A 12,808-nucleotide genomic window follows, 5' to 3' on the forward strand; every position below is an offset into this window, starting at 1 on the left:
AGTGTAGGGTCAAAAAGATGATTTTGAAAGCACAAGAATGTGCTCAAAGATAAACAGGCAATGGAACGATGACACCATTGAAACCTGTTGGGGTGTGTGTGCATATTTAATTCATTGTTCCTGCCAAAGATTTACAGCATAACGAAAACAAAAATAGCAAACTGCGGTCCCTCTCCCAGAACCCACACGGTTCCGGGAGGCCCTTAGAGGACGAGACCCGCCCACTCGTAGCGGCGTCACTTCCGCTTCCTGCCGCACGCGGCCATTTCCACTGCTCCGGCGCGACTTTCCTGAGGCGCGCGCGCTCCCGTTCTGACGTCGCCTGCGCTCTGCGGGGTGGCGGGACCGCGGAATCGCAAATATGGTGAGTGTGTGCTCCCGGAGCGGGGGCTGGGAAGCGTGAGACTCCGGGTTCGGTTCACTCACTGGACTGCCGGGGCTTAGAACGTACGCTGTCCAGACAGCCCGGCCCCGGGTTAGACCTCCGGCGGCCGCGGAGTCCCAGCCGCCCGGCCTCGAGTTAGAACTCGGGCAGCCACGGGGCTACAACAGTCCCGCTCGAGGTTAGAACTCCGGAAGCCTCAGGGTCCCAGCTGCTGTGGTCGGGGGTACTCTGCAGCACTCTGTGCGCGTGGCCGAAAGCGTCGGGGGAGGGGAGGAGTCTTGGCCCAGCATGGGAGAAAGAGACCAACAACCCACGTGGGAGAGAGTAGAAGGTTGGATGAGAAAACGTGGCTCCATTTTTTTTATTTTTCTTTTTGGGGATCGCTAAGGGTGTGGAACCCAGGATTCAAATCAACCTCCCCTACTCCACTTCCCCATTTGTTGATGTTCAGGAGAGGGAGATCTAGATCTCCATGGGTCTGCGCCTTAGTGCCCGCTGCGGGTTACACGTGCCAGGGACTTTGGGAGCTGTGGGAGATGTGGAGTGACCCCAAACCCCGGCCAGGTTGAGGCAAGGCTCCCGCGCGGCGGTAGTCTTCCAAATCAGAGGTCCTGGTAGCACCACGTGCAACTTCTCTAAGCTGTTGATGATCTCCCAACTTTCAATCAACTCCTGTAGCTTGGTAGATAGTTCTGTTTAGCACTTGGTAAGGAAGGAAGAGTTTGCAAAGAGTTCCACTTCCATGGTGAGGTTTAATCCTTCCAACGGAGCTTGGATCACGTTGGGCATCTTACCCCACTCCTTCCCCCCCACACCCCCTGTTTTGAAGCTAGTACGTGGCTGAGCCTACAACTTGAAACTAGCTCATCTTCCATAATTCCATGAAAAGTTTTGGAATGGGGTGGTCTCAAGTTGAACTTAAGAGAAATTTCCCTCAACTGTAAAATGGGGATAGATGCATGAGGATGTTGTGATGATTAAATTAAATGAGATAACGCAGAGGCGCTTGGGTGGCTCAGTGGTTTTAGCGTCGGACTCTTGATTTCCGCTCACGTCATGATCTCAGGATCCTGAGATCCACTGTGTCTGGCTCCATGCTCAGCCAGGTGTCTCCTTGGGATTCTCTCTCTCTCTCTCTCCCCCCTCCACCCTGCTCGCTCGCTCTCTGGCTCTCTCTCTCTCTCTCTCTCAAATAATAAAACTTAAAAAAAATTAAATGAGATAATGCATGTTAAACACCTAATCCTAATACTTAGTATGGTGTTAATGAGCTCATAGTGTTTATTGTTAAATCAAAACTTTGCCCTGGTGTTTTTTGGATCCCTGGTGTACAGGGAGACCAAACAGATCAGGCTAGGGATGAAAATTAGGTAGCAGTGTGATTTCATTCCTTCACTCGTTTAAATAACCCTCGAAAAAATTAAAAGGTGAACAAATACACGCTAAGCAAATTTCGGTTACTATTTATGGGCTGACCTTTTATTGTTGATTGTAATTAAAATGATAAGGTGAGGCCTCTTTGATGGTTTTTTGGGCTCCTGAAGTCTTCCCTTTTTATGCATTTAATGTTTTGTTAAGAGTTGAGAATCCTAAATTCCAGAGATGGGTTGTTGGAACTGCATTGGAAATACCTGATAGGGACGCCTGGGTGGCTCATTTGGTTAAGCAGCTGCCTTCGGCTCAAGTCATGATTCCAGGGTCCTGGGATCAAGTCCCACAACCGGCTCCTTGCTCAGTGGGGAGCCTGTTTCTCCCTCTGCCTGCCACTCTGCTTGTGCTTTCCTTCTCTGACAAATAAATAAAATCTTAAAAAATAAAATACCTGACATTTATTTAAGTATATAAATCCAAGCCAGTAAAGGGAATAGTAGTGTGAAAAAATAATAAACCCAAAGGAAGGAAAGAAAGAAAAAGAAACATATCAATTGGAACAAATAGAAGGTACAAAAGAAGGATTTAAACCTAATACATCAGTACTTAGATAAATATAGAAAGAGACCAAGTGCTCCAATTAAGACAGATTAAAGTAAAAAGAGTGGTAAATGTAGGCCAAGTTAAAAGGTGTGGTGTAGCCTCTATAAACATCATAAAGAAATAGGTTTTAAGGTGAAAGGCAGGGATGCCTACGTGACTCAGTTCAAGATCACGGAGCTCTGGGATTGGTGGGGTGTCTGCTGCTCCCTTTCCCTTCCCCTGCTGGTGCTTGCTTGCTCCCTCTCCCTCTCTCTCTCAAGTAAATAAATAAAATCTTAAAAAATAATAATAAAAGGTGAAATGCATCCGTGAAGATAAACAGTGGCTAAAAAAATAAGGTATGAATAAAATAAAAATGACATAATTACAAGAAGAAATAGACAAATATGCAATTATATAGCATTTAAGTATATAAATGATAGATGGTGAAGCCAGAACATCAGTATGGTAATAGAGGATTTGAACAACACCATCAATAAACTTGATCTAGTGGTCATAGTGAATCTAGTGAATAAAATTATAATGGAAATTTGGAAACAGAACTGATCAATAATGAGAATACCACACACCAGAGCACATAGGAAGCAGCTAAATACCAAACAAAAGCAGAAATTATTGAAAAAGCAAATAGATCCAATGTATAGGGAAGCCAGAATCAGAAGATTTTCTTTGAAAAGTCCCCTCCAGTGAGATTAATCAAGAAAATAATCAAAAGAGGTATAGGTAAGCGGTAGCAAACATGAAGGAGACATAATCTGCAGATATTAAAAAGGATATTATGAACATTTTGATAGCTATAGAGACTGAGATGAAGTGAATAAATGCCTGAAAAAAGTGTATCAAAACCGATTTAAGTAGAAATAAAACTGAAGGGGTGCCTGGGTGGCTCAGTTGGTTAAGTGTCTGCCTTCCGCTCAGGTCATGATCCCAGGGTCCTGGGATAGAGCCCCACATCTGGCTCCCTGCTCAGCGGGAGCCTCCTTCTCCCTCTCCCTCTGCCTGCCGCTCCCCTGTTTGTGCTCTCTGTCAAATAAATAATAAAATCTTAAAAAAAAAACCTGAAGAGTAAAGAAACGAAATTAAAATTTTTTCATGAGAAAAAACCTATACCTAGTTTTGAAAATAGCTTTATTGAGATAATTTATGTACTATAAAAAGTTCATCACCTATTTTGAAGTGTATAGTTCAGTGGTTCTTCATATATTTACAGAGTTGTGCAACCATTGCTGTAGAATTTTAGAACATTTTTATCATCCCCCCCCCCCAAGAAACCTTATGTCTGTTAGCTAATGGATATAAAATAAGAAAGCCTATTTAAGTTGGTTTTATCTCAGGAATGCAAAATTGGTTTAACATTAGAAAAACTGTAAAAAAAAAAATTAAAGGAAAAAGTCTTTTTCATCTAAGCACAAGAAGAAATTCTTTTTTTATTTTTTATTTAAATTCAGTTAGCCAATGGATAGTACATCATTAGTTTCAGAGAAATCCTTAATACAGTAGGAAATAAAGTGAATTTTTTTTCTTAATAAAGTGGATTTTCTTAGCCTGAAATACCTAGGAGTAAATCTAAAAGATATTAAGCCTTTTGGAAAAATTGTAAAGCCTTACTGAAAAGTACTGGTTTATAGTATATATTTAAGTGATTGACAGATTCTGCATCCTAAATGTCTTTTACTGCAATTGGGATTATAGCAAATCTACAAATCAGATTATCCCAGCAGATTTTTGTGGGCCTTGAAAAGCAGATTCTAGAATGTATGGAGAACAGCAGACCAAAAATAAGGAGACCCTTTCCCCCACTTCTTCAGGGAACTCTAGCCCTCACTTAATACCACTTCATCCTGGGACCACTGCAATGTTTTAGGGACAGGGCGTTTTGGTGCAATCACGCTTGACGTCACTTCCGCTGACGTCACCCTACGTCACTTCCTGCTTCCCTGCGGGTGGGTCATTTCTGTGTCCTTGCGGTATCGGGCAGGAGACCACCGGGACAGACGCAATGGTGAGTGTTCCCACCGGGCCGTCGCCCACGGGTCACCACCTAGGATTGCGGTGCCGCGTGCCGCATGCCGCGGTCCAGCCTCCAAAACCAGGGTTAGACCGGACCACCGCGGCGAACCGCTCGTGGCTTGCGATGATAACGTGGGGTGCAGCCTAATTTTATATGCAAAGATACATAGGTGTAAAAAGAATCATAGGGAAAACAAATGAGAAATTAATGAAAATGGTTAAGCTCGAGAGGTAGGGATGAAGAGGAAGGAATGGTATAAGCAGCCCCCATCCAGTTCGTTCCCTGCGTGGGTTATTTTGAAGCAAAGCCAATGACGTAGCGTCTTATTCATAAGTACTAAAGTATGTATAAAATAAGGGGTTTTTTTTAGCAACCGCAATGCCATTTTAATTTCCCAAAATTTAATAATTCCGTAATATTAAATATCTAATATTAGAATCAAAGGCTTGATCAGATTTTTTTCTTTCCTTTTGATCCCCCCCCCCCCAAGACTACTTGAATATAGGTATTTTGTTCTTCAAGAGGGGTGATGATCACAGGGCATCTTGTGATGTCGGTAGCTATTAATCAGTGTCATCCATTAATTTATGTCTGGATTAATTACCTAATGAATGTGGGTAGCAGGATGGTGGGATTTGATTCACTCATTCCTTCTTTATTAGGTGGAATAATGATACAAGAGAAAGTTGTCATTTATTTATTACCTAGTGATACAGTCTGTGTAGGAAAGGTGGGAATAAATGCTTTACTATTTACCAGTTTTCAAAACACTTTTAGCTCACTAACATAGCTTTTACTTTGAAAACATGTAGATATTTTATATATTTGAAAAGTAAAATCTTAATTTTTTTAAGCAAGCTGAATACAAAGGAACCCAAATTGTATATCAAATTGATAACCACAGGAAAAAAATTGATTTGAATGACTTTAGTACTCTGACTGGATGGCCCTAGTCAGATATATTCTAAGAACAAAAAGAAATTTCGACCTTGGTGAGCTTGTTCGTAGAGGTACCAGCCATTTTGTATGTATTAGCAGGTCAGATAAATGAGAAAATGATGTTTTGGAAACCAGGATTCTTAGTGAGGACAGAGGAAGATTTGAATGGGGAATGGAGAGAGAAAACTTTGTGCTACATTTGTATAAATTATACCTTAATTTTGATTCAGTAAATTTGTATGACTCAAGTGGATACTGAGCCATGAGAACCTATTTGTAATCCATTTGCTATACTATTATCAAGCAAAAGAGAGGCAAATGAAAGTATATAAGCTTTAGTGTACATCATTGGACTGGGTAATTGCTAAAACTTTTTAAGCTGATCATTATCTCTCTCAGTTGTTAATTGAAGTATTTTATGACTTGTCTGGAACAACTTCTGGTTCAGTTTGACTGATGCTTTAATGACTACCCCCCCCCCCCCCAATTCCCATAGACTGAAGCTGACGTAAATCCAAAGGCCTACCCCCTCGCAGACGCCCACCTCACCAAGAAACTACTGGACCTTGTTCAGCAGTCATGTAACTACAAGCAGCTTCGGAAAGGAGCCAATGAAGGTAAGGCAGCCAGAGAGTGTTTCAGGTAGAATGATAAAGGCACTGTCTCTGGCTTAGATTTCCAATTTGGAAAGAGGGCTGGATACTCTTTGATTGGAACCAGTGGAAGGACTTAAGAGCAGCATTTTGGCAGTGGATGCTAAAGGTTAATGGACTATGAATTATTTCAGATCCACCAGTTGTTAACATTGTGCAGCATTTACCTTGGATTTGAACTTGGGCGTTGTGGCTCCAGAGTGTGGTGTGCTCTCGTCAGTACTCCGGCATTAACAGAGTGTGTCTGTGCGCTGGTACTGGGCCACAGTGGTTAAACAGTGCTCTGGGGTGCTGATTTTGCTTGGTAAGTTGCGTGTGGTGTGAGCTTTCTAGAAATACTGCTCATGACAAATTGGGATGGTAAAACCCGGATCCTTCCTTGATCACAGAGTTTGAGAAGTGCTGTACCGCAGAGCTTCATGCTGGCAGAGTTTGTGTGAAAGCTGTTCCTGTCGACCAGGCAAGAGATGGTGGTGATTTGGACAAATGTGGTAGCCGCGGAGAGGAAAGAAGTGGTCTGTTTCAGGATGTGTTTTTCACAGAACTGATGGTTTCGATGTAGGGTTTGCGAACGGCATGGAGGATGGCTAATTGATGCTTAAATCCCTTATCACTTCCCAGGGCCACTACAGGACACAGAGAATTGCTTGTGCCTGGGGATTTTTGCCCAGTTTTCTTGCACCTGTGTTTCTTTTCCTTGGAAATTGCTTTGTTGTAGCTTCCATGCCTAACCTCCCCCTCCCCCCATCACTTACTGACCTCCTGTCCTCTCCTCAGCCACCAAAACCCTCAACAGAGGCATCTCTGAGTTCATCGTGATGGCTGCAGACGCTGAGCCCCTGGAGATCATCCTGCACCTTCCACTGCTATGTGAGGATAAGAATGTGCCCTACGTGTTTGTGCGCTCCAAGCAGGCCCTCGGGCGGGCCTGCGGGGTTTCCAGGCCTGTCATCGCCTGTTCTGTCACCATCAAAGAAGGCTCACAGCTGAAGCAGCAGATCCAGTCTATTCAGCAGTCCATTGAAAGGCTCTTAGTCTAAACCAGTGGCCTCTGCCCGCCCCCCCGAATCCTCCCCCTGGGGTTGTGTATCATATTGTCTGTGTCGTCATGTAGTTTCTCCAGCTACCTTCTCATTAGATTCTAGTACTAAATCTGGGTTTTGCATTTTTGTATTATTTTTGTTTTGTTGTATAGGTTGTTAGCCACATATTAACCCTCCACCCCAAGCTCCCATTCTACTCTCTCTGCCGTCCTATCCTCTCTTGAAAAATGAACTAATGCCGAAAACAGGCGGAAACAGAGTGGTGACACCATTCAAAGGCAGGGAAGAGCCAGGATAGAGATGTGGTTCCAACATTCAGGCGCTAACTTCCTGTTGTGTGTAGGACCTGATGGATGTAAACGCCATTCACTTTGTATCCCTTGTGCCTGGAGTACAGAATCATTCCATATGTGTTTGCCCTCTAGGGGGTTATGTATCATTTGGGGAGAAAGCATGTATTCTGTGAGGGTGTTAGGTGTATGTCCAAGTGTCATTTGCCAGTACACCCCTGCTGTCTGCTTTGGTCATGCGATGTTATTCCCCCTCTCCCCCAACTCCCAGCCATGCCCCTGAGGGTGGCGGGGCAGCAGCAAACCAAAGAGATGTGCTGCAGAATTCCAGAGGCTGCCTGGGCCAGTTAGACATGAGGCAGCTGACCTAGGTCTTGAAGGAGTCCACAGTGGCTAGAAAAAAAGAGGGTCAGCTGATGCTGGAACGAAGAAGTCTGAGCAAGTCACGAAGACCTGACTGGAAGCTACAGCAGGGATGTTGGAATCAAGGAATGGAGATGTCTTCAGTGGACACTTGGTACCAGCTCTGAGAGCCCTGACTCCTGTTTCCTGCCACGATGTGGGTCAGATGTGTGTATTTATCACATCAGAAGGACAGCGCTAGTGTGTCATTTCTTGTGAGCATCCTAATCAAGAAATATATTCATATTCCAATTTAAAGAAAGTGTGAGTCTTGGTATGTATCCAGCTAATACCTGAAGGAAGAACTGCTTAGCATTATTAGAATGGTTACACAGACTTTTTACCGAGAAGGTGTGGAAAAGCCATTACCTCCGTTTCTTTCTAGTCGCCCAGTGTCTTGTACAGACTCGATCACTGAGGTGTTGCTCTCAGGCTACAAAGGGTTTCTCAGCCACAGCACTGCTGATGTTTTGGGGCAGCCCTGTCTGCTGCTGAATGTTCAGCAGCATCTCTGGCCTTTACCCACCAGATGTCAGGAGCAATCCCCCACCCCCAAGACATTGCCAGATGTTCCCTGGTGGCAAAGTCACCCCTAGCTGAGAACTGTTGCAGAATTAGGGCTCCTAGTAGCCTTTGGCACATGCTAGAGAGTTGCGGGGGGGGTGATGACTGAAGCCACTGCCACCTCACCTGCCTCTTCTGTTATCTTAGGGTAAGCGCCGTGAGATCCACGTACCTCAGCAAGAGAAGTTTCCTGCCGAAGTACAGATAACTGGATACCATAATGGTCGGATGAGTGAGATTTTATTTAGTGTCCTTTCAGCCAGTTTGGGAGCATATGCAGGAAACCTGGAAACCAGCCTGTCCTGCTAAGGCCGTTCTGTACCTGCTGGGCGAGTCCTTTCTCCCGGCTCACTCCAGTATTCATATACCCCCACCCCACCCCAAGCAGTTTTATATTTGTGGAGGGTGGAGTTTCAGGTGCTTACTGTCTTTTGTTGTGTATGAACATTTATAATCATACTTTAAAAGACGTAATTTAGGGGATGCAGAAAGATCAAGAAGTCCAATCTCCACCTAGGTGGACACTGGGCCATCTCCACTTGAGCCCTAAGAAGTGCGGTGGGGCAGGGGCTCCTGGGATCTTCACCCCTAGTGCCCAGTTGCCTCTAGAGTGTTAGCCTAGTCACCACGGCCCCATCGTAAGCCTTCAAAGGGCAGGGTGTCCCATCTATGATCCTCCAAAAAAAACTGGCTCTTTTCCCTGCTCCTAGTGGCCTCCATTGCCTGTCCTGTGTCTGCCTCTCCACCATGTTCTGTCTTTGCTCTGTTTCACATTTGGTTTCTCGAACACTCCAAACCTACTTTCTTCTCATATTTGGTGTTCCTTTACTGCACTGGGGGCTTTCTCCTCATGCCAGTCTTAACTCAAGTATCACTTCTGTAGGGCCTGAGGTACAAACTACCTCATCTCTCTTTCCCCCAGCGCTGTGACATTTGATTTTTAACTTGTCCTTAACTAATCTCGGAGGTGGTTTTCTGATCATTGCCCTCATGAGAGAGCAGGAACTTGTGTGATGTCCTAGCACCTGCGGAGCTGCCCTAACATGGATGCTCCGAAAGTGGAGAATGATAATTCCTAAAGCCTAGACACGCAAGCAAGGACATCTAGTAATTTCCATCCAGCCATCTATGAAGTTGGTTGCAGAATTTTGCATAAAAACATTTTGGAGAGAGTCCAGGGGCTTTCATCGGGTCTGAAAGGGTCCTCTGACCTCACACACTGGTTAGGAACTTCTGTTTTAGAATAAGTTTCCTGAGAGGACCCATGATTAAGGAATGTTCTTATATTTGCAATAATGACCTTACTAAAGGTCATTTGTAGTATGTTAAGTACTAAACAAAAACTGATGGGGAAGGAAGGGGAGCTTGTTCTAGACACTTAGTATCCCCGAGTCCCTCTCGATGTCAGCTAAGTTACATTTTGAAAAATCAGGTATGTGCCTCTGACTTGAGCAGACATATCTGCCTACAGTGGGGGTCAGGGGTGGGTGGGTATAATTGCTTGTCCTCTTCTGAAGGAAGAAAAAGAAAGTAGCAAGTCAGTATTTTCCATGATGTCCTAAGGCAGCCAGCCTCCAAGATGGCCCCCAGGGATCCTCACCTCCGGGAATTCATGCCCTTGCGCAGTCTCAGCCCACACCAACTCAGAGCTGGCCTGCATGACCAACATGGTGGAATGATGTGTGACTTCCAAGCTCCATAAAAGACATTATAGCTTCTGCCTTCATGTCTTTGGATCCCTGGCTACGAGGGAAGTCACAGCCATGTCATGAAGTCTTTTAGGCAACCTGTGAAGAGTTCCGAAGGCTTCTAGCCAACAGCTAGCATTAACTGCCAGCCATGGCAGTGAGCCTGTCTCATCTGTACTCACAGGATCTTAATTTGTAGGTGACTACAAATTGAAGGAGAGGAGAGGTCGATGCCATCGGAAGAATTTACTACTTCTATTTCCCAAGAGAAGGGGGCATGCCACACCACACAGGGCCACAGGGGAAGCACCCAGGATTTGGTCAGGTGGTAGAAGCCAGAGCAAGGGGAAAGCTTAGGCCACAGTCTTTACGGGGGTTTCTGTGGCAAAGGCAAGGCAGGGCAGGGTAAAACAGCTTAGGATTCACTAGTCTGAACAATTCCAGTGGGCTCTGGGCTATAAGAGTGGTTTCGAGTTGCCTAGTGATTTAGGGCAGGGACAATGTTGGTAAGGTCTCTGGCTTGCATGAGAGGCATGCTGGCAAATACACTGTTAACTGTGTTCAGGAACTAGCTAGCTTTGGGAGGGGCAGTCTTTCCCCAGGCCTATAAGCACCCCCCGTCCCAGATGTCAAAACAAGATACAGAAAATTAAAAACAAGATCAATCAGCCTTCTTGTAAGTGGATCCTCCAGCCTCGGGCAAGCTTTCAGAGGACTGCAGGCCTGACCAACATCTTGAATGCAACCTCATGATTGACTTCAAGCCAGCCTATCCGCTCCCCAGTTCCTTACACACTGAAATGGTGAGAAACAGTAAGTGTCCATTGTTTTTAAGCCAAGTTTTGGGCTGATTTGTTACATAGCAACAGACAACTAAGGTTGTGGGGGCTGTCTGGTCAACACAGCAATAAATAGGGCCACGTCAAAACTGTAGGGTCATGCAGAACACCGGAGACACTGGCAGGGCCCACAAGGGAAATGTCCCCAGCTACTTTGGAGTGGCCAGAAGTAAATCCCACGTGGGACTGGTTTTCATAGGTGATGCAGTCAGTTACAATAAGGATTATCGCACATTCAGGGACAGTTTGGGCTCAAACTAGAAAGCTGGATAGTCGTCTAGCTGAGTATATCAGGTGCGTGTTTTCCCCCCTATACGGATTTGAGGCTGGAATTTCTGGATGACGGGGAGGGAAAGAGGATGACTAATCTCTCCCCTGAGTTCGTGGTCCTGCCTTGCTTTTCTTCTAATATTTTAATAAGACATTAAAACAAGACATACGAGATGTTCCCTCTGCATCTGGCCCGGGGATATAAACACATACGCGCATACGTCTGCTTGCTGTAGCAATTCGTGCTCCCCGAATTCGTGCTCCCCGGCGGCTGCTCACCACCTGCCCAGGCTGCCGGCCACTCAGGGAGGATGCGCTGACCTCACCCTTATCATTCTTATTATAAATATGAGGAAACTGTGGCTCGAAAATGCCAGGTAAATTGCCCACGCTCACTTGTATGTATGTGAGGGAGCCAAGATGCACATTTACTAAATCTGACTTAGGAGCTTACAAAGCCCAACCAAATTACGCTTTGGTTATGTTTCTTCTCTCCTGGAGGATCAACAGCAGACAAGGCAAGGTCATTAATTCAGAGAGAGAGATCATACCACTGCTGTGTATCACAGACCTCGGATGGTTATTTTTCTAACATCACACTACCTTGAGCTCTTTCATTCTCAACACTTTGTAAATAGAACTGAGGGAAAGGAGCCTGGACTTGGGTAAGCTCCCCTTAGGAGTGCGTAGAAAAGCCTGGAACTCACTCTAGGGCTCCTCATCACTAGCCAGGAAATCCAGCGTTTAAAACAAAGGCCCAGCAATGATACTCATTCTTACTCTCCTACTCGTGACTAGCCTGATTCGAATCTTTGTAGTATTAGTAACGTCCCCTAGAACCTAGGGTTTCCAAGCATGCTGCATTTAAGAGGGATGGTCTAATTTCTGAATAAGAATGACACTATATTAAATGACTTCACATTATCTTGCTGTGTCCTCAAAAGCATCTCTTCTAACTGGGGAATTAACTTCCCTCTCCCCCAGATAAAGAAAGCCAAACAAGAACATAACATCTGCTTTCCAAGTAAAAACAAAACAAAAAACCTTATAATACTCAAAGAACAAAGAATCTAAAACCAAAAATCTCTTTACAAGAGTAATTTGACCCTTTCTATGTCTCATGAGATGCCCATTCTGGTCCTGAAAGACACAGGACCTACAAACTCTGAATCTCAAGCCATCCTTGGAAGATGCAAACCCTTCCAGATGCTTTCCTTCCTTCTCTCAGGCTAATTCTTCAAAAGCAGCAGAGCAGAAAGAGCAGGAAAGGGACAGGGAGGATAGAAGAGGAATGGCGTGGGGGGGGGGATAGGGGACACAAAGAGAAAGACACCCTACCCTGCTCCTCCTCCCCCTTTCCTAATACCTCTCCTCATCTTCCTACAGCTCCCCTGAAAAGTAGGAGGAATAACTCATTTCACTTACGCTGGAACTGAAATTCTCAGGGCAACAGAAAATGTACATATCTTCATATACCTGAATGTCACATTAAGATGAACGCAGCATGAAGGGGGCTATTTACTGATGAAGCAAATGGTACCAGGATTAGAAATGTTAAATACTTATTGCTCTGGAAATCTGAACTTTAGATCTATATTAAGACGCAATGAAAGGGAAAACAGGTGGGAGGCCAGAGGATGGGTGACTAACTATTACTAGGGCTTGTCATTCCTGAAGTATGTCCACCTGTCCTTAACTGTCACATTCTCCCCCGCCTTCGCTGATACTTGTTTCCATTATGATGAGGATA

General features: G+C 44.9%; 1 protein-coding gene across 2 annotated transcripts; it reads left to right on the forward strand.

Annotated features, from left to right (window-relative positions):
• The first annotated feature begins 257 nt into the window (after positions 1-257).
• SNU13 (small nuclear ribonucleoprotein 13) lies at positions 258-9,674 on the forward strand. 2 transcript variants are annotated; one of them, XM_034987403.1, is made up of 3 exons: positions 258-364; positions 5,806-5,926; positions 6,740-9,674. In XM_034987403.1, the coding sequence occupies exons 1-3, from the start codon at positions 362-364 to the stop codon at positions 7,000-7,002; spliced, it is 387 nt and encodes a 128-aa protein (XP_034843294.1). In that variant the 5' UTR covers positions 258-361; the 3' UTR covers positions 7,003-9,674. The 2 variants fall into 2 exon arrangements, with proteins under 2 accessions (XP_034843294.1, XP_034843295.1); XM_034987404.1 differs by lacking the exon at positions 258-364 and adding an exon at positions 4,258-4,361.
• The last annotated feature ends 3,134 nt before the right edge of the window (positions 9,675-12,808 follow it).

This window comes from Mirounga leonina, unplaced genomic scaffold (genome assembly GCF_011800145.1).
Source record: "Mirounga leonina isolate KUSES-001 unplaced genomic scaffold, KU_Mleo_1.0 Mir_418, whole genome shotgun sequence".
NCBI classification, from domain to species: Eukaryota; Metazoa; Chordata; class Mammalia; order Carnivora; family Phocidae; genus Mirounga; species Mirounga leonina.